Below are 21,822 nucleotides of genomic sequence, written 5' to 3'. Positions count from 1 at the left end.
TCTGCCCTCTACCTTAGGTAGAGACAGACCCTTCTTTTACTTTTTTGGGGAGAGGATTTTTTTTTTTTTCCCCCACTATAGGGCACGTGCGCTCACCAGACAGACAGAGAGAGACATAGAGACAGAAAGCGAGAAATCACCCTCCAGGGGGGATGGTCACGCTGCAATCCCCTCTCCTCCATTCTCCTCTTGGGATCTTGGGCACGCACGCACACGCGCCTGGCATGACTTTTAAGCCACTGGGTCCAAGACGTGAACCGCGGTCGACTACGTGGGAGTCCAGCGACATAGCGATTACACTAACTGCTGGTTCCCTGGAATTTATTCTTACAGTACATTCACATTTGCTAATTGCTGGTTGTTCTTTTCATATTTCTCCTCTACCACCACCTTCTATTATGCCTCCTCAGAGAACTGAGTAGCTCTTCATTCATTCATTCATTGTTTTATCTATATGCAGTGGTTGGTCATAAGAGCTATGCAGTGTTCATTAAGTAAGGTGAGTGGAATAGTTATAGAAAAAGTTCACAAAGTTACTTTACCTTCCTTTGTATAGGGAAGGAAGCTAAATAACTCAGTCTTTTTCCCCCCAAGTTTGTCTATTTAATGACACACATGCATACTCTCCTACCTGCATGCACTCTTGACAGAGTCTCAACCACATTGCACTCCTCCTCAGCTTCCTAGCCAGCTAGGATTACGGGCATGCCTCAATTGCCCAGGTTGACTTGAGATCTGAACCCAGGCCTTCTCTATGGTTTCAGCATCACACAGCAGCATGCTACTGCCTGTGCCATTGCCAACTCAGTCATTCCTTAAGAAAAGCATACTTAGGGACAAGCAGTTAGCGTAATGGCTATGTCGCTGGACTCCCATGTAGTCGACCACAGGTCGAGTCCCGCACCTGGTGGCTTAAACTCACACCGGGTGTGTGTGCATGTGTACCCAAGATCCCGAGAGGAGAATGGAGGAGAAGGGATTGCAGTGTGGCCATCCCCCCCCGGGGGGTGATTTCTTGCTTTCTGTCTCTCCATCTTTCTCTGTCTTTCTGGCGAGTGCACACGTCCTATAGCAAAAACCTCAGAAAAAAAAGAAAATCATATTTAGTTATGGTTGCAGTGAACTATACTAGTGTTACTGGGAGGGAGACTGAGATTTTAAGTTAAAATATTCTAGTTATTTTATTTATTTATTTATTTATTTTTGGAGAGGGTTTTTCATTATACGGCGCATGCGCTCACCAGACAGACAGAGACCGAAAGACAAAAAGCGAGAAATCCACCCCCCACTGGGGATGGCCACACCGCAATCCCTTCTCCATTCTCGGGATCTTGGGCACGCACGCACATGCACCCGGCGTGAGTTTTAAGCCACCGGGTCCAGGACGTGAACCGCGGTCGACTACGTGGGAGTCCAGCAACACAGCCATTACGCTAACTTCTGGTCCCCGTTATTTTGTTTTTTAATAGAATGAAATCAAATGAATTAAATGAAACTTTTCACTTAGAGCATAAATAAAAACATAGTTTTGCTGTTCGTCCTAGGAGATAATTATGGAGGAAGGGAAAATGAATCTTGTGTTTAGTGATCTAATCAGGAAAAAGAAAACAGTTACTAGAAGCAAAGATGTTTAGGGCTGGCCCCATAGCCTAGTGGTTGAAGGAGCCAGTTATCAAATAGTCTAACTGCAGATCAGATCAAATCTTGGCCTCAGCAGCTTGAAAAACATAATGGTTAGGAAGGGATTGCAAGGGTGCTTCTCTCTCTCTCTCTCTGTCTCTCTCTCTCTCTTTATCTTTCTATCTCTTTTGCAAGCGCATATGCATTCTGGCTGTTAGAAGGAAAGGAAAGGGAAAAGGAAAAGAGGAAATAAGCGTTTTATTACCGTACTCTTCAGCATCTCCTAACAGTGGCCACTCCTCAAGACCAGGGTATCTGTGGAGGTTTGGTTTGTTTTTGTTTTTAGAAAGAGACAGAGAGAGGGAAAGTGAGAAATCACATCCCCCTCCTCCGGGGGGGGGGACGCCCGCCCGGTGGGGCGGGGGGGGGGGGGGATGACCACTCTGAATCCCTTCTCCATAATCCCTTCTCCTCCATTCTCCTCTTGGGATTTTGGGAATGCACCATATATACCTGGTGTGATTTTTCAAGCCACCAGGTGTGGGACTCAAACCATGGTCAGTTGGGACTACAGCACCTTAACCACCATGGCAGCATGGCCCCGATTTCTGGAGTTTTTTTTTTTTTTTAATTATATGTACAGGCATACGCCATTTCATTTTACCAAACTCATCTAAGAAAAGCCATGATAGCTTTCTTCCAACTTCTGGAAGAAGTCTAGACAGACCATCACTAGATCAGACACTATTCAGAAACCAGAGAGTAGTTTTAGAGCTTCCAGTTTCCAGCAGTGACTTTTGGGTCCTTAGCTAATAGTCATATTGTAGAATTAATCATGAGTCATAACTTACGCAGTGAATATTTCCAATTTAGTCTCGCAGTGTTTGTTTCATATATAATAAATATCTCCCTAATTCAGAACAAAGTGGAAATATTCTTTTTTTTGTTTTGTTTTTGGAGAGGTTTTCGCTATAGGGCGCGTGCGCTCGCCAGACAGACAGAGAGAGACAGAAAGCGAGAAATCACCCCCCAGGGGGATGGCCACGCCGCAGTCCCTTCTCCTCTCGGGATCTTGGGCACGCGCGCACACACACGCCCGGCATGAGTTTTAAGCCACAGGGTCCAGGACACGAACCGCGGTCAACTACGTGGGAGTCCAGCAACATAGCCATTATGGTAACTGCTGGCCCAGTGGAAATATTCTAATGAGTGGAATTTTCCAATTGCAAAGGCTTTTTTAAGAAGAAAAGATAGTCTTTCAATTATATCACAAAAAATTCAAACAAAGTAATTTTATTTTATCCAGATTATCACGTATTCTAAAATAAAGGCCCCAAATGAGTAGGTTTTATTGTATTTTGTCTAATGCAGTGTGTATATGTGTATGTATATATATATATATATATATATATCGGTAAAAACAAAACTGTAACATTGTAAGAGAGGCCTTTTCTTTTCCCACTTTCTTCTTGAGAAATACACAGACCAAAGAATGTTCAACAAAGAACAGAGAACTAACTTTTTCCAATTTGTCACTTCATGGATAAAAAGTAGAGACAGAATGGTGAAGCACCTGTTGCTTTAAAGGCAATAAACTAGTGAAATGTTTTAACAGAAGTCATCAGCTTTCAAAGATCTCTTTTATCCAGTTCACATCACTCATTGCTCTTAATTCCTTTGTCACATTTTTTACTGCATTACAAGTAATCCTTGAAATCCACGGAGCATTTAATATATAACTAAAACCATGTGGATGGTTCTCATATGTTCAGTATAGCCCAAATCCCAGCCTTTCTTCTGCTCCTCCTTTTCTATATATTTAGTATTAGATGCAGGTTTGAGAGGCTAATTGTTGTGATATAGGAGGAATTCATCCCTCACTCCCACCACTTTCCACCTACAGAGACTCTAAATTCAGTCTTGGGTAGGTTTAGGATAAGGGAGCCACCAGCAGGCCTGGCCCTCCAACTCTTTGATCTGCGCCATTGCATTCTATACCCTTCCTTTCTTCCTGAAGGGCTAGTTCCTCAGGCAGCTGCTTCCCTGCCAGCCTGTTGTTATTTATATGTAACTATATATATTAGCAAACAGTCCATTTCTACAAGTATCTTAAGAAATCTCAGCAAAAGCTGAGATTAATGTTTATTCCATTCCTACTGGAATAATAAACATTAAAACATTTTAATTTAATAAACATTAACGTTTGTTTAATTACAATAAGCAAATTTCTAGGGCAGTAGGGGGCTTAAAAAATTCCCTCTAACCTTTTGGGTTGACTAACTTCAATGCTTTTACCGCCCCCCCCCCCCTTGCAGTCTTTTTTTTTCCCAACATACTATATTTTCCCCCCCCCCCCCCCCCTTGCAGTACTTTTATTTCCCCACATACTATCTCAGGGCAGTATAATCTTTTAAGAATAATCTTTTAGAGAAATTACATCCAGTCTTCTACTATACCTTTTTTTGGTATCAGCTACTTAAAGAGCAGTTTTTAAAGGTTGAATCCCACAATCATGGTTCTGATCTTCTTTAGATTCTTTGAAAAGAACTAAAATTGATCAGTTTCCCTGACATTTTCTTGTAGGTTTATTCATACCTAGAACACATACACAAAAGACAATGCAGGAAGAAATACTAATAGAATAGCAAAATCAAGTCTTTGTTTCAATAAAGGTTTCTTTCACTGTATTTTTAAAATAGACGTTTGATTTGCTCTTTCTCTTCCTGAAACCTAATATATATTGAATTTTTGGTATCTCTCATACAGGTGGATATTTGTTTCCATACTTGCTTTTCTTCTATCTTCTGTGTGTGTGTGTTTTTTTTTAATGGTTCATATATTTTCATATAGTGCATGTCTTTTCTGCGGTATTAATTTTAATTATTTTTCTTTCTTTTTTTTTTTTTTTTTTGGAGAGGTTTTTGCTATAGGGTACGTGCGCTCGCCAGACAGACAGAGACAGAAAGCGAGAAATCACCCCCCAGGGGGGATGGCCACGCCACAATCCCTTCTCCTCCATTCGCCTCTCAGGATCTTGGGCACGCACGCACATGCGCCCGGCGTGAGTTTAAGCCACTGGGTCCGGGGCTCGAACCGCGGTCGGCTACATGGGACTCCAGCGACATAGCCATTATGCTAACTGCTGGTCCCTAAATTGTTTTTCTTAAAGTTTTTTTAAAGTTTTATAATTATATTTTTCTCCTTTGTTTCTTTTTAATTTGTCCAGCTCCCTTCTCAAATATTTTTTTAAAGATTTATTTATTTATTTATTCTTTCATTCATTTTAATTTGATCAGAGAGAGAGACAGAGAGGAAAGTGAGAAAGCAAGCCACCAGGTCCAGGACTCGAACCGTGGTCGGCCACGTGGGAGTGTCCAGCGCCTTAACCACCATGCCACCTGCTTGTCCCGCTTCTCAAATATTTCTATTATCTTTACTCTCTGATGTTACAAAGGCCATTGTCTATTTAATTTTCTATATTTTTTTTGTTTTCTTTCAGAATGTGATTTTCATTGTTCATTTGTTCCCTAATTGTTCTTGCCTTCATCTTTTCCCCCTTAGAATTTTACATGACCACCCCACTATGTATACATTAAGAGGTTTTTTTTTTATTTTATTTTATTTTATTTTATTTTAGAGGTTTTTGCTATAGGACATGTTTGCTCACCAGAAAGACAGACAGAAAATGAGAAATCTCCCCCCAGGGGGGATGGCCACACTGCAGTCCTTTCTCCTCCGTTCTCCTCTTGGGATCTTAGGCACCCACATGCACCTGGCATAAATTTAAGCCACCAGGTCTGAGACTTGAACCGCAGTCAACTACATGGGAGTCCAGCGACATAGCCATTATGCCAACTCCTGGTCCCTACATTAAGTTTTAAACACTCTAGTCTACTATGTTATTTGCCAAAAACAATGTGAGTATTTATTTTTGACTCTTTACCATCTTGATCTTTGTATCTTTTCATTAGGATATTAGCTAAAGAACAGGGTGTTAATAGTTTATATCTACTGTTCAGAATTTTAATAGTTTACATCAACTCTTCAGCTGCCTGGGGAGTTGAGAAAGAGCTGGGGATGGACTTTTGTAGTTGGAACATGTCAGTGCCCTAGGTCCACTGTGTTAAAAAGTTACACATTTATCCTATCCTATGAAGATGGCCTTTCAGTTTCACTTTGTTCCCCTATTTTGGTGTGCTTGCCAATTTAGGAAGCAGACTCATAGTTAATAGGTTTTAGATTGGTATGCCATGAATACAGTATTTTCTTCTGTCCAAACCAAGCCATAACTTGCTGATGCTGGTTCTACTTTTGACACAGGGAGGAAAATAAAGCAAGCTTTGGGCTTATAGAGAGCACAGTGAGTGAGTGAAAGGAGCTTATAGTAGAATGTTCTGTACTTTTCTCTGACTTGCCCAGAGCCTATAAACGGGGAGATATCAGTGGCAGTACCACTTCTAGCTCTTATGGTACCTTCAAGCAAATTAGAAAAAGACTTTCCTTCTCAGTGCATCTTATCACCATTTGCTAGACAATAATGTGATAATGACAGCATAAATCGTGCTCCTTCCAGTGGTGCAGTGCATACTCTGTACATGGCAGCCCTAGCCAGTGAAGTAGTGCAGAATTTCATCTTCTACTACATTAAACTATTCTCTCTGGAAGAAGAAACTGGTTTCGTGTCAGACCATGGCCTAGTGTTTAAGGGAGCTGGATCCCAGTTGGCTGACAGTGCGATTTGAGTCCTGGACCTAGCGGCTTGAGAGAGACACCAGTTGCAGTTCCGTATTCATATATACCCAAAATTTTGAAAGGAGGGAGAAACAGAGAAGGGACTTAGTGTTGTCTCACAGTTTGGTCCACACTTTTAGTGTCCAGAAAATCCTCCAGAACAAGTTTAAAGTGAGAAGTTAGGGGCTTCCCCCATTACCCAGTAATTAAGGCAGCTGGATGCGATGCAGCTGGCTACAACTTGAGTCCTAGACATCTAGGCATCTAGGCTTGAAAAGCACACCAAACACATGTGATGCATGCCCAAAATCCCAAAAGGAGGAAGAGGTGGAAGAGGAGAGATTGTGGCATGACCATTCCCCATGGAGGGTGCTTTCTCCTCTCCCTCTGTCTCTTTCTCTGGTGAACACATGTGCCCTCTAGCAAAAAAAAAAAGAAAAGAAAAGAAAAAGAAAAAGAGAGGTTAAGAGCTAGCTTTCAGCATGGTTGTGATTACTTCTTGTTGGTTTTGGTTTTGGGTTAAGTTAGGAGAATGAGAAGGAAGTTTTAAGAAGTTTCACTTACTGCTTCCTCATCAATTTGTAGACTGTTTTTAATGACCATCTGATTTTTATTAAATTAACTCAGGAAGGTACAGTATGCTTTTTTTTTCCCTTAGAAATAAGCATAGAGGGACCAGTGGGTGGCTTGGTGGTTAAGACGCCGGACACTCCCACATGACCGACCACGGTTCGAGTCCTGGACCTGGTGGCTTGCTTTCTCACATTCTCTTTCTCTCTCTCTCTCTCTCTCTCTCTCTGGTCAAATTAAAATAAATGAATGAATAAATAAACAATTATTTAAAAAAAAAAAAAAAAGAAGAAGAAGAAAATAAGCATAGGGAAAAGTCCTTCCCAAATTTTATTTCCATGTTAAAACTTGGCTTAGACAACACATCTTATAATACCTGGAGATTCTAACTCCTCCAGTGCTGATGGGCACTCCATAGCTTTATAACAATCCTCAGTATTTACAAGGATTTTACACATGAACAGCAACATTTTTGCTAAAATTCATATCCTAAATAAATTACTTAAAATTATCATTTGCCTTATGTTACTTTTTATCTTTGTAAGGAATTTGTTTAACCCTAGGAGATAATAACCATCACATTTTTGTGGATGTCCTGAAATCCTCAAACCCGTGTCAGCACACTGAATTGTTATTCATGTAACTACTTTCTCTTTAATATAGCTCATTATGTCTAAGAATGAACTAGTGGTAAGCTCTTTAAAAAGTGTATATTAACATTATTGAAAAGATGAAAGCATTTACATCTTGTGCACTAATTTTATTTGACATGTAACAGTATTTATGAGAACTTTAAACTATGTCTACTTGTATTTTTCTGAAAGACATTCTGTTTTCACTCACAGTTCTAATCATTTTCATTTTATATAAATTCAACCCTGGTATTTTTATGTTAACATATATTTTACAGAATACTTTGGATATAGAGTAAATCAGATAATACTGAATTTATATGGCATCAATAGAGTATGAGGTGAATCTTCCAGATAAGTAAAGTTATCCTTGTAAACAAGAAAATCTATGAGAGATTTACATTAGAAACAAGTAAACAGTATTTCACATTTTCCTGCATTTTCAACAGAATAGTCCCTACATAATCCATGCATAGTTTTTCATCATATGCATATCCTTTGTTATGAGATCAGAAGAAGAGGGGATAAATGAGTAGTTGACCCCTTTTAGTTCGCTAAGGTTTGGAAAGAAGATTTTATTTGCTTGCTTATACAGAAGGAAGTAAATTGTTGTGGATAAAGCATCTTTTAAAAAATAATGGGTCTTTGGAAAAGTCATGACATATTTTTGCATAGAAAAGTAGAAAAATACATCATGACTTTCTCGACCACCTGATAGTTGTGAATAATTTATTTAGCTGTTAGAAAGTAGAAGGGCCAACGTTTATTTAAGGATTTAAGAATGTTCTTTTTCCTATATAGATTATGTGATTTTCTTAACCTCTTAAAGACTGTCTTACCACTCAAATAATAAACATAAAAATTCTCTAAGCTGATACATTATATGCTCATGTTCAGCTTCTTTTAGCTAATCAAATATGTTGTATTCTTTCTCATGTCTAGGACTTAGCACATGCTAAGAGAATTTTATTGAGAATTCTCTTACCCACCCTTTCTTCCCTATATCCAGCATTTACTTTCTGTAAATTCACCACCAAAGCACTTAATATTTTCTGATAGGCGTTAATGTTTGTCTTATTTACCGCTATTTACCTATAGATGCTCAATAACAATTTGTTAAATAAAATATCTGTTGCTAGATACTGATATTTAACTAGATATATATGTGTGTGCATACAAAGGGTCTTCAAAAAGCTCATAGAAAATGCATATTATAGAAGAAACTACATAAATGTCACGAATTTTTGCACCAGAAGAAACATACCTTAGGGTCCAGCAGATGGCATAGTGGTTAAGGTGCTGAACTGCTAGATGGCCAACTGGTTGGAGTCCTAGACCTGGCAGCTTGCTTGTCCTCTCTCTCTCTCTCATGAGTGCATGAGCCCTGCAGCAAATTAAAAAGTAATAATATGGGCCAGCAGGTTGCGTGGTGGTTGAGGGCACTTAACTCCCATATGACTGACCATGGTTCAAGTCCTGGACCTGATGGCTTGCTTTCTCACTTTTTCTCTCTCTCTCTCTCGCTGGTCAAATTAAAAATAAATAAAGTTAAACAAAACTTTTTTCAATAAAGTAATAATAAATCAAATAATTATTTTATAAGGTATTTTAATTCCATTTTCCACAAGCTTTTTGAAGTCTCCTCGTATATATTTCCCTCATGTATAAGATATTCAAAAACTATAAATACCATTCAGTTTTCTGATTGCTGGGATAATCATGGACTCATATAATTTAGTTACATCTCTCAAACAGTTGATGGCTTTGAGTTTGGGAAGATTTAAGCAACTGGAATGAATATTTTTCCCATTTTTATTCAACTGAGCAGTCACTGAACATAGCCTGTGTGTCACAGTAGGTCACAGGAGCAGTACCGAGAAGCAGGTGATGAGTTCAGGGAAGACATTGTGGTCCAGGTTAGAGCCATGCCTTAGGAAAGCAGTCAGGATGAAAGCCTGCAGTTGGATTTCACAGATACTCTCACATTCTTATGTCAGAATTTCTGTATAGGCATAGGAGTCCATGTTAACTGCTGTTACCTTTCTCTTGTCTGCCTCATCCACAATGTCTAGTCAAATGTAAGAGGATAATGTGGTAACTAAAAAATTGTAACCCTTTGAGTTGGACAGACTTGGTTTTATAGCCTCACTCTGCCTTTAACTTTTCTATTTCTTTGTCTACTGTATTATCTATTATTCAGAATTATTGTGAGGGTTAACTAAATAATCTGTGTGAAATATTAATTAGTATGGTACCTAGGCATATAGTGCTCAATGAAAGGTTGGCAATAAAATTTCAATATTCATTCTGTCAGTATTTGGTCAAAATCTAGGTCCTAAAATCTAAGATATGGCTTCTTTCCATATTTTACCAACATCCTTGTCCTTTTCTCACTTTCTACTCATGGTTCTCTCACTTATATTTTCAGAAAGCAGAGTTGTTTATCAGATATGGTATGTTTCATCTTTATGAAAACACAGCTTAATCTGATGTGTTGGCTGCCTCTCTGTCCCATCATAACTTTCACTACTCTTTTTTTCCTCATTGACTCTGATAACATTGGCCTTCTTGCAGTTCCTTGAACATATCAAGCTAAATCCCACCTCATGAACTTTGTTCTTGCTAAGAATGTTCTTCCTCCAGTCAGCCCCATGACTCACCAACTATACCTTATTTAATCTCTTCAGAAGGCCTTCCTTGACTATCCTATTTAGAATGTTACTCCTTTACACTGTCTTCTGTCCTTTCTGTCCTTCTGTAAGTTTTTGTGGCACTTCTGTTATCCTGCATTATTTTATCCACTTATTGTCATTCTCCCTTTTTGGGATGTAACTTCCCTCAAGTTTTATTCTCTTCTGTATTATTTTAAGTACCTAAAACAGTGCAAAGTAGGCACCCAGTAAATATTTGTTAAATGAATGAGTTATTCTTTAAAAATTATCCTAGAAGTAGCCAAGTTTGGGAATAATACTGAAAAAAAATCTTGAATTGAATTTTTTTTTTCTTTTAGAAAAATGTTGACTGTGAAACAGTAGGAAAATCATCTCTTCGCAAGCAGCGCTTCATGCAGTTTTCTTCACTGGAACATGAAGGAGAATATTATATGACACCACGAGACTTCCTCTTTTCAGTAATGTTTGAGCAGATGGAACGTGAGTTGTGTGTTCATTTTCTCTTTAATTTTTTTTTAAAAATCAAACTAGTGCATAAGAGCTCTGTTTCTGAATTGCCAGCAGCTTTTTGTTCCATTTTAATTACTGTCATCCTTTTTACCGTGCATTTAAACATTTTATTCCTTGTGAATGTGGTTAAACTTTTATATATATCTATCTTACAGATAGTTCTTTTTGTTTGGGTTTTTCTGAAGAAACAAAGGGAAAATTATTATTTCAGATGATGTCATAAATTCTTGGTTTTATTACCTATCCAAGTCTCTTTCACTTCACAGAGTAGATGTGGCCCCATTCTCTCTGCTCTTGGTGCAGAAGTAGTCTATGAAAGCTTCTTGGTTTCCTGTCACCTAAGCTGCACTATATTAGCTGTATGTACAACAGCTGAGGTGGGAAAGGGCAAAGAGCAGTCAGAGAAGTATGTATTGAATTTGAAAAGACTGAAAGGACTTGAGAAGGTATTATAAACATTAAAGTGTGAATTAACAAAAACAAAATGAATAATTATGGCATATTCTAGGGACAGACAGTAAATTTACTAATCCCTAAAACCAAAGGATCACTTTGGGCAATACTGAGAAAACAAACTGAAAATCAACTAAGGACCAGATTGTGCAGAAGATTTTGATGACTTTAACCAACCATCAGAGTAATATGGCATGGATAGGTAGACTTCATCTTAAATCAATGAGGGAGGCTTGTAACTAGAAAGATAATGTAGTAAAAGTGTATTTAGATTATTTTAGTATAGCTTCTTTGGAGGGAGATTTGGCAGTATCTATCAAAAAACTTAACATTGGGGCTGGGCCGGCAGGTGGCCTGATGGTTAAAGGTGCTGGATTCTCACATGACCAACTGCAGTTTAGGTCTTGGACCTGGTGGCTTGCTTTCTCACTTTCCCTTTCTTTTTCTGTCTCTGTCTGGTCAAATTAAAAAATAATAACAACAAATGGAATTAAATAAATAATTCTTTTTTTTTAAGAAGAAGACTTAACATTTATTCACATTGATGCAGTTAAGTCACTAAGTAAATAAACAGAGATGCAAAAAGATTTGTTTTAATTTGCTAGAGGATGTGTGCATTTGCCAGAGACGAGAGAGAAAGTACAAAAGCTGCCCCCATTGGGGATAGTCATACCATGTTCCTCCTCAGTGTCTCCTTTCAGGATTTTGGGCACACACACACACACACACACACACACACACACCTGATATGCTTTTCAAGCTGCCCAGTCTGGTACTTAAAGAATGCAGTTCACCATATAAGATCCAACCACCTTAACCACCATGCCATAGGCTGGCCCAAGATTTCTTTTAAAAGGTAGTTTTTTTAAAAAGTAGTTTAATGTCTAAGACGTGTAAAGACCTTGGACATTGTCATTTTTGTCTTTACAGCAAAAATACAAGGTTTAAAACAGAATATAAATAATTCCTCTTAGATTCATCAGAGAATTGAGGTCTTAGGGCACACTGATCTAAGAACTAGAAGTAAGAAGATCCAGAGAATCAGAGCTTACCCAGAGCAAAAACAACCTAGAACCCGCAAGTGGAGCCAGTATCACAGAAGGATATTTAAAAGGTAATTGACTAATACCTAGAATCTAAGGGATAAAAATGCCTGAAGACCCAGCTATCAAGAGGCCTGAAGAGTCTGAGGATCCCCACCATGTTTTCACAATGAAAATCTAAGAAAAAATCTGTTAAAAATTTTGACATATATATCCAGTGAAATTATTCTTCAAAAGTGAAAGAGAAATACTTTTTTAGACAAACAAGAACTGAAGGAATTTGTCACCAATAGTTCTGCTTTAGAAGAAATGTTTAAGAGAAGTTCTTCAAAAAGAAGAAAAATTAGATAGGTCAGAAACTCAGCTCTTCATGAAGAAAGGAAGATTAAAGAAGGAATACATAAAAAGAAATAAATTATTTGGTTTTTATTCTTAACAGATCTGACACATAGCAATTTTTTTTTTTTGGAAAGGTTTTTGCTATAGGGCACGTATGCTCGCCAGACAGACAGAGAGAGACATAGAGACAGAAAGCGAGAAATCACCCCCCCAGAGGGGATGGTCACGCCGCAATCCCTTCTCCTCCATTCTCCTCTCGGGATCTTGGGCACGCACGCACATGTGCCCGGCGTGAGTTTTAAGCCACCTGGTCCGGGACACGAACCGCGGTCGACTACGTGGGAGTCCAGCGACATAGCCATTACGCTAACTGCTGGTTCCCAACACATAGCAATTTATTCAGAATAATAACAGCAACAAGATATTAGGTGATTAGATCTTATGGGTAAATGAAATGTGTGACAGCAGTGCTTTTTTTTCCCCATTTTTTAATGAATTAACTTACATTCATTCCCTAAGCTTCGTCACAGTATACAAAATGTGATTTACCATCCAGAATATACTGCATAGAGACTTAATCATGCATGTTATCATCATTGCAGATTTTATTGATCACAAATTACTTATATAATCTAACTACTTTCAATAGCAAGTTCAACTGATAATTTCAAGAAAAGCAGTTTTAACTTTAATACATCAAAGAAATGCTAAGAGACTTTGCTTAAAACCTAAAGCCAGGAAACAGGTTAGGATTCTCTTCAAATAGTAGGTGCATGAACCTACCGACAGTTCAAGACAGGACAAAAATCCTTAAAACTGGAAAACAGGGAACCAGCAGTTAGCGTAATGGCTATGTCACTGGACTCCCACGTAGTCGACCGCGGTTCGCGTCCCGGACCCGGTGGCTTAAAACTCACGCCGGGTGCATGTGCGTGCGTGCCCAAGATCCCGAGAGGAGAATGGAGGAGAAGGGATTGCGGCGTGACCATCCCCCCTGGGGTAATGTGTCTTGGAGAAGATCTTCTTGGGTTGATTCTATTTGGAGTCCTTTGTATTTCTTGGGACTGGATTTTTGAGTACCTCTCTAGGTTTGGAAAGTTTTCTTGCAGGATTTCATAGAATAGACTGAATGCCCTTATTAGTCTCCTCACCTTCTGGAATACAAATTATATGGATGTTTGGATGTTTGATGGTATCTAGTATTTCTTGTATATTATTCTCATTTTGGGGGGCAATTTTCTCAGTCTTTGTGGTGGATTTTTCTAGGCCAGCAATTTTTTCTTCTATGTCTGAGATTCTATTTTCTGTATGATCTAGTCTGATTTTAATACTTTAAAAGGGAGATTTTGACTTCCTGTATTATAGCCTTCATCTAACAGGTCCCTTTGATTCTTTTTTAAAGTGTATAATTCCTCTTTTAGGTCTTGCAAGAATTTTCTCACCTCCTGGAACTCCTCAGCTCCTTTCTCCTGCCTCTTCTGCAGTTCATTGTCTCCCTTCTCTTCCATCTCTGTTAGCTTAGTCATTATGAATATTCTAAATTCTTTATCAGACATTGCCATGATTTCCATTGTACTGTCTGTGGATGAAGAGGAGTTAATTCTTTTCCCTTGGAGGAGAGGTATGTTCTTGCTTTCCCATATTTCTTGTGGCCCTGCAGTGATTTCTAGTCATCTGGTGGATGGTATTTCTTCCTAATTCTTGAAGTTCAGTCAGAGTGTTCAGGAGCGTGCAGAAGGAGGTGATCTGGAATCTCTTGGCTGTTCCGTTTTTATCCCTTTGTGCAGCAGATTCAGTGGATATTGAGGAATATGCTAACCCTAATAGTATTTGGATGTTTGGCAATGGTTCCCTTAGATCCATCTAGAAACACAGAGAATGGAGACTGAGGAAAAGAGTGATGAGATAAAAGAAAAGGAAACAGAGAGAGAGAAAAAAAAAGAAGAAGAAAAAAAATTTTTGTTTTAAAAAAGCAAAAAATAATAGACCACATGGTGCTCGTAGTTCTCAAGAGCCATGCAAGAGTCTTCTGAAGGACTCCCCTTGCCTCTCCTGGTTGAGCGGGGGGAAAGGGGATTATTAGCGAGATAAGGGTAGGGCTATTGATAGCAAGAGAATGCTTAATCTTAAAAAATTTTTTTAAAGGAAAAATTACAAAAAAAAATGAGAAGACAGAGGCAGAGAGAGACAGAGAAAGAGAGAAGGCTAAAGGGGCTCACTCAAGTTTGTGGGCAGGAGGCTGAATTATCAATAGAAAATCTTCACTTCTCTTTTTTCCCTGAAATCACTAGTTCTCAGGAGCCATGGAAGAGTATTCTGAAGGCCTACACCTTGCCTCCCTGACAGCAGTGTTTTATAAGGGATAGGAGGGAGTGAGAATACTTTGTTATAAGGTACTTGAATTACCTACGAAGTAGAACAGTGTTATTTGAAGGTGGTCTTAGATTAGTTGTAAACATATTGAAAACTTTAGAGCAGCTACTAAGAACTGTTAAGAAAATAGGCAGTCATGCTAAGAAATGAGAGAAAATCAAATTATATAAAATGCTCAGCTAAAACGAGAAAGAGCAGAAAAAGAATGGAAGGTAAAAAAAGAAAAAAAAAAACCAGAAAGATAAAAAAATAGAAAATAGTTACAGATGTGATAGATATTAATTCAGTTATATCAATAAATACCTTAGGGGCCAGGCAGTGGTGCAGTGTTAATACTGCTCGACCCACTTGGGAAAGGTCTTGAGTTTATCTCCCTGAGTATACCAGATACACACTCACTTGTAATCCATGCCAGTTGAGTCAGTGGGTGGACTGCAGCATGAAGACCCTATTGGGGATGCTGTCTCTTCATCTCTTTCCCTTTTTTTCTTTCTTGTGGAAGAAATAAGTAAACTTTTTTTAAAAATCACTTTAGATATTATCTTACACCAAATAAGAGAAATGTGTATTTTATGTATCTCGTCTGTCAGAAACTCACTTTAAATGTAAAGACATAGATAGATTAAAAGTAAAAGGATGGAGAAAAAATACACTATGTTAATACTAATCTAAAGAAAGCTGGAGTAGCTACTGCTGGGATTTTGGACATGCCCACACACATGCCTGATGTGTTTTCTTACTACTGGGATAGGAATTTGAACCCCATGGTTGACCGTGTAGGATCCAGCTCCCTTAACAGTCAGGACATGGGGATGGCTCAGAAATTACATTTTAAAATATTTTGAATTAAATTAAAATAAAAAACAAAACATATCAAACTCTGTGTGATGAAGTAAAAAGACCTTAAAGGGAAATTGATAACATATGACATATATGTTAGTAAAGAAGAATCAAAAATCTAAGTTTCTACCTTAGCAAAAAAAAAAAAAGAACACATTAAATCCAAAATAAGCAGGAGAAGAGAAATAATAAAAATTAGAGCTGAGGGACCAGCAGATGGCATAATGGTTACGTTGCTGACCTCCCATGTAGTTGACCATGGTTCTAGTTCTGACCTGGAGGCTTAAAATTCATGCCGGTGCACATGCATGCATGCACAAGATCTCGAGAGGAGAATGGAGGAGAAGGGATTGTGACATGGCCATTACCCCCAGGAATAATTTATCGCTTTCTGTCTCTTGGACAAGCACACATGCCCTATAGAAAAAATCACTCTTGGAGCTTAGCTTTTACGTTCAAGGATTAGAGTGGTGTTCAGTTAGCAGAACAGCAGGTATTTGTATGAGCTGCATCAGAGACTGCTGAAAATGAAAAAACAACCATCCCCATACATAACTGATTTGGGCTGTGCACCAACAGGAAAGAACACATTAAATCCAAAATAAGCAGGAGAAGAGAAATAATAAAAATTAGAGCTGAGGGACCAGCAGATGGCATAATGGTTACGTTGCTGACCTCCCATGTAGTTGACCATGGTTCTAGTTCTGACCTGGAGGCTTAAAATTCATGCCGGTGCACATGCATGCATGCACAAGATCTCGAGAGGAGAATGGAGGAGAAGGGATTGTGACATGGCCATTACCCCCAGGAATAATTTATCGCTTTCTGTCTCTTGGACAAGCACACATGCCCTATAGAAAAAATCACTCTTGGAGCTTAGCTTTTACGTTCAAGGATTAGAGTGGTGTTCAGTTAGCAGAACAGCAGGTATTTGTATGAGCTGCATCAGAGACTGCTGAAAATGAAAAAACAACCATCCCCATACATAACTGATTTGGGCTGTGCACCAACAGGAACCTGCTTTAAATTTCCATGCCAGTTTACAGTCTGCATACTGTGCCAGGCAAGATGTAAAGGGACCGGCAAGTGGCATGGTGATTAAAGGCGCTGGACTCGCACATGGCTGACCGCGGTTCAAGTCTCGGACGTGGTGGCTTGCTTTCTCACTTCCTCTCTCTCTCTCTCTCTGTCTCTCTGATCAAACTGGAAAATAGTAATATAATAATAAATAAAGTTAAATATAAAAAAAAGAAAAAATCACTCTTAAAAAAATTAGAACAGAAATTAGTGAAATTTAAGAAATTGCTTAGTAGAGAAAAATCAATAAAACCAAAAGCAGATTATTTGGAAAGATCAATAAAATTAATAAACCTGTAGCCAAGTTGGATGGAAAGGGGGAAATTATGATTTGCATTCTGTAAGAAACCTATGAAAAAATAAATTACTCTAATAAGATGACTGTTTTCTTGTTAAGTCACCTTTAAAAGTTCTTCTAATTCCTTTCTTTTATTTGGAGAGTTTTTCTTTTTTTCTTTTTGCTATAGGGCATGTGCGCTCACCAGATAGACAGACAGAAAGCGAGAAATCACCCCCCAGGGGCGATGGCCACGCCGCAATCCCCTCTCCTCCATTCTCCTCTTGGGATCTTGGGCATGCACGCACACGCACCCGGCATGAGTTTAAGCCACCAGGTCCGGGACTCAAACCACGGTCAATTATGTGGGAGTCCAATGACATTGCCATTACGCTAACTGCTGGTCCCTCCTTTCTTTTATTTGGAGAAAATACCTTAAGATATTTTACAAAGGAGCCGGTAGATGGCATGGTGATTAAGGGTGCTGAACTTCCACATGACCAACCGCAGTTTGAGTCCTGGACCTGACCAGTTGCTTTCTCACTTTCTCTCTCTCTCTAACTCATCCCTCTCTGGTCAAATTTAACATAAATAAATAGGGACCAACAGGTGGCATAATGGTTATGTCACTGGATTCCCACTTAGTCAACCACAGTTTGAATCCCAGACCCAGAGGCTTAAATTCACGCTGGCCATGTGTATATGCATGCCTAAGATCCCAAGAGAAGAATGGAGGAGAAGGGATTGCAGCATGATTTCTCTCTTTCTGTCCTCCCTGTCTCTCTCTGTCTTTCTGGCAAACGCATGCACCCTATAACAAAAACCTCTCCAAAAAATAAAGAAAAAAAGATAAATAAATAAATAAATAAATAAATAAATGGATAGAGTTAAATAAAATAATTCTTTTAAAAAAGATAGTTTAGAAAAATTCCAATACTAAACCCATTGGGACGAGTGTATATATTATGTGTTTATGTTGTTTTACGTGCTGATTTGAAAACACATATGGAAAAACGGGCCTGAACTACCTAAAAGACACTCTGAAAGAAGGAAAAAAAAAAAAAAACAGAAAAGTTACCCTACCAGGTAATAAGCCTTATTACAATATAAAGCTGTAGTCATTATGATAAAGTGGCATTGGCACAGAGATAGACACACTGACAAGTGGAACGGAATAGAGAGCCCAGAGACACAAAATCATAAGTGGAACTTTGATATATAATAGTTAGCATTATAAACCACTGAGGAAGAGAGAGAATATTATAAATTGTTCCAGGACAATTAGATATTCATGTGGAAAAGCATCATTATTTGTGGTTCAGATTGTCTTAGGTTTACCTATTGGGAGCGCCTTCAGGTTGATTCCTTTGTCTTTTTGCTATGTGTCCATGATTTCTTAAGCACTTCTTTTTTGGTACAACAAAATGTTCCCAGCCCATGTGGAACTTGTACTTTCTCAGCCTCGGCCTTGGAAAAAGCTTATACTTTTATCTATGCTTTTCCTGCTCAAGCTTGGAAAAAGCCTTTCACCCCAGAGCTTTATTTCTGTTTAGTGAAGAATGGTTAGAAACCAACATCTGGATATTGGTATGCTCATTGTTACTGACTGTCATTTTTTCCGTGCCCTTTCAGCTGACAGAGCTAGGAAGTATGTGTGTTTCTATGTCTATCTGTATACTTAAAAATCATTTCATATTGATACCTCTAATTCAAATGTAGTCACAGGATACAGTCTAATTTCCTTTTACATATTTATAACTCCCTTCTCCCCAAAGTGAAAAAAAACCTGGCTATAATTTAATTATATTGTGGTCAGAAAACATACTTTGTAAGTTTCAACCACTTGAAATTTAATGAGATATGTTTTATGGCTCAGCAGTCTGTTTTTATGTTCTACATACACTTAAAATAAATAGGCATTCTACAGTTGAAAAGAAATCAGTTTCCTTGGGTTTGAAAACATTGTCTTTCTTTCTTTTTAATGCCAGAGGACATATGTACCTGGGGGTGGAGAGGGCTATGGGGTCCTGCTTCTTCCTTTCTCCACCCCAGTGTGTTGGGAAAAAAAATCCTTCGAGGAATTGAAAAGATAAGTCAAAAACTGGAAAATTTTATTCACAGCATATATAATCTACAAGACCTAATATATTTAGACTACATACAGAATTACTGATCGATAAGAAGACAAACTAATAAAACATGGACAGAAGAGAGCCAGGCAGTGGCACAATGGTAATGTAAATGGACCTACATGGGAAAGGTCCCAGGTTCGCATCCCAGAATCTCACTGAACATACCAGACATGCATGCATGCCAGTGATCCAGGCCATCTGACACTGGGGATGAATTGCAGCATATGACCTTGTTGGTGTCTGTCTCTCCATCTCATGGAAGAAATAAATAAACGTAAAAAAAATAATAATAATAATAAAGGAAAAAGAAAAAGAGGGCAAGCAGGTGGCATAGTGGTTAAGGGTACTGGACTCCCACATGGCTGACCATGGTTTAAGTCCAGACCTGGCAGCTTACTTCTCTCTCTTCCTCTCCCCCTGTCTCTCCCCCCCCCTCCCTCTCTGGTTAAATAAATAAATAAATGAAGTTAAATAAAATAATTTTTAAATGGACAGAAGAAATAAATAGATATTCACAGAAGAAAAACCATAAGAACAGTGACCATAAACATGTTTACCCTTGTTAGGGAATAAAATAAAATGTAATTTTATGACTATTAGATTGTCAACAGTTAAGCCTATTAATAACAAAAGCTTGAAGAGGATGCAGACCAGCAGGAGCTTTTACATACTGTTCACTAGGAACTAAAACTATTTAGAAAACAATTTGTAACTACTTTAGAAAGTTAAACATTAGTATAACTTTTAACCTACAAATCCACTTCCTGGGTGCATGTACTCTATATAGAACAGAGGAATGTTTGCCTGCCTGTAGTAGAATGTGTGTTTAAGAATGCAGGGAGGCTTCCTTAGAAAAGGGGCTGGAAACAACCCAAATGTCTATTGGTAAAAAACTGAATGATTGTGGGCCCAGCAGTTGGCGTAATGGCTGTGTCGCTGAACTCCCATGGAGTTGACTGCTGTTTGAGTCCCAGGCCTGGTAGCTTAAACTCACGCCGGGCGCATGCATGCCCAAGATCCCAAGAGGAAAATGGAGAAGGAATTGCAGCGTGGCCATCCCCACTGGGGGGTAATTTCTCGCTTTCTGTCTCTCTGTCTTTCTGGCACGCTCACATGCTGTATAGCAAAAACCTCTCCAAAAGAAGAAAAAAATGAATGATTGTTTTATGTATATATACATACATATACAAACATGCACATACACAATGGAATTGTACTTAATAAAATTGACTGAGCAAACTAAGAAGATTGACTTCTAGCATGGCAGTGTGAGGAGCTCCATGGACCTACTTTCCACTGAAACTGGTATAAATAAATAAATGAATAAATAAATATCATTTAAAGTCTCTGGAAATAGTCCTGAGTCATACAGTAAATTAAGAAACATCTGTTCTAGAAAATTACTAAAATTTAAAAAATAAGAGTGAAAGTCTAGAGTATTTTAATTAAAACAAATGCTTCCCCACTGTGGTGAGACAGAATTCATTTCAGGGTGGTGCAGCCAAAAACTCAGGTTTCCTCTCCCCTCAGACTTCCAGTGACTCCCAGTCAGAGGGCTTTTTTCCTTGCAAGAGGTAGACATTGGCATTTCATATCCTGCCTCAGGCTCTTTTTTTTTTTTTTTTTTTTTTGAGAGGTTTTTGTTATAGGGTGCGTGCACTCACCAGACAGAGAGAGACATAGAGACAGAAAGCGAGAAATCACCCCCCAGGGGTGATGGTCACGCCGCAATCCCTTCTCCTCCATTCTCCTCTCGGGATCTTGGGCACGCACGCACATGCGCCCAGTGTGAGTTCTAAGCCACCAGGTCCAGGACACGAACCGGGGTCGACTACATGGGAATCCAGCGACAAAGCCAATACGCTAACTGCTGGTTCCCCTGCTCAGGCTCTTTGTCTCTGGGGCTAAGTTCTAGGGAGTGCAGCTGAGAGGTGGGAGCTCCCTCTCCCCCCAGCCCTCATTTGTGGGTTGGAGGCTCTAGCCTGGGCTCCATGCCACTGAGAACACAGAAAGCCCTGATTGCTCTTGTCCAGGCTTGTACGGCTGTGGTTCCACACTGAGACATAAGTCAGGGAGACCTGAGTATGCTGCCATCCCCTTCCTAGAGTGCACCATTGTCCCCGCTCCCCACTCTACAGCTGGCTCTGAGGTTTTGCTCCGGGAGAGAAGCAGGTAGAACAAATAGCTAGTAGCATTTTCCCAAAAAAATGCATTCATTTCCAACAGAAAATGAAGAAATTAAACTTAATGGCAACTGTCAAAAACAAGTGGAGGTTGTGGTAAGAGGCTATTGGGAGGACGTTGATAGATTAAGTGAAGATAACAGCATACTAAACTGTATGCCAACTGTTCGCAGGAGAGAACTGAAAGAGATAGCTATAAGGAGCTCTCCTCGTGACAGATATTAAATACTGACCATGGGAGTTATTTCTGTCAAACGATCCCAAATTTAACTGGGTTACTCTGGAGCAATTTGTATGCCAGGACATTCTCAGACCAATGGGACAATCAGCTGGCTGTTGGTGGTGCTTAATGTCTTGGTATAATCAGGGA

The 21,822-nt window shown here is 38.9% G+C and overlaps 1 protein-coding gene across 3 annotated transcripts in view; it reads left to right on the top strand.

The window, feature by feature from the left end:
- Positions 1-21,822, top strand: part of MICU2 (mitochondrial calcium uptake 2) — a 134,921-nt gene that overhangs the window by 30,834 nt on the left and 82,265 nt on the right. For all 3 annotated transcript variants that reach the window (XM_006159519.3, XM_006159518.3, XM_014592007.2), the window contains exon 2: positions 10,564-10,705. In XM_006159519.3, coding sequence (XP_006159581.1) covers positions 10,564-10,705 — 142 coding nt within the window. The remainder of the gene's footprint in view (positions 1-10,563; positions 10,706-21,822) is intronic.

Source organism: Tupaia chinensis, unplaced genomic scaffold, assembly GCF_000334495.1.
Source record: "Tupaia chinensis unplaced genomic scaffold, TupChi_1.0 Scaffold000634_1, whole genome shotgun sequence".
NCBI classification, from domain to species: Eukaryota; Metazoa; Chordata; class Mammalia; order Scandentia; family Tupaiidae; genus Tupaia; species Tupaia belangeri.
Note: the sequence above shows the minus strand (reverse complement) of the source record. Positions and strands in the feature narration are given on the sequence as shown.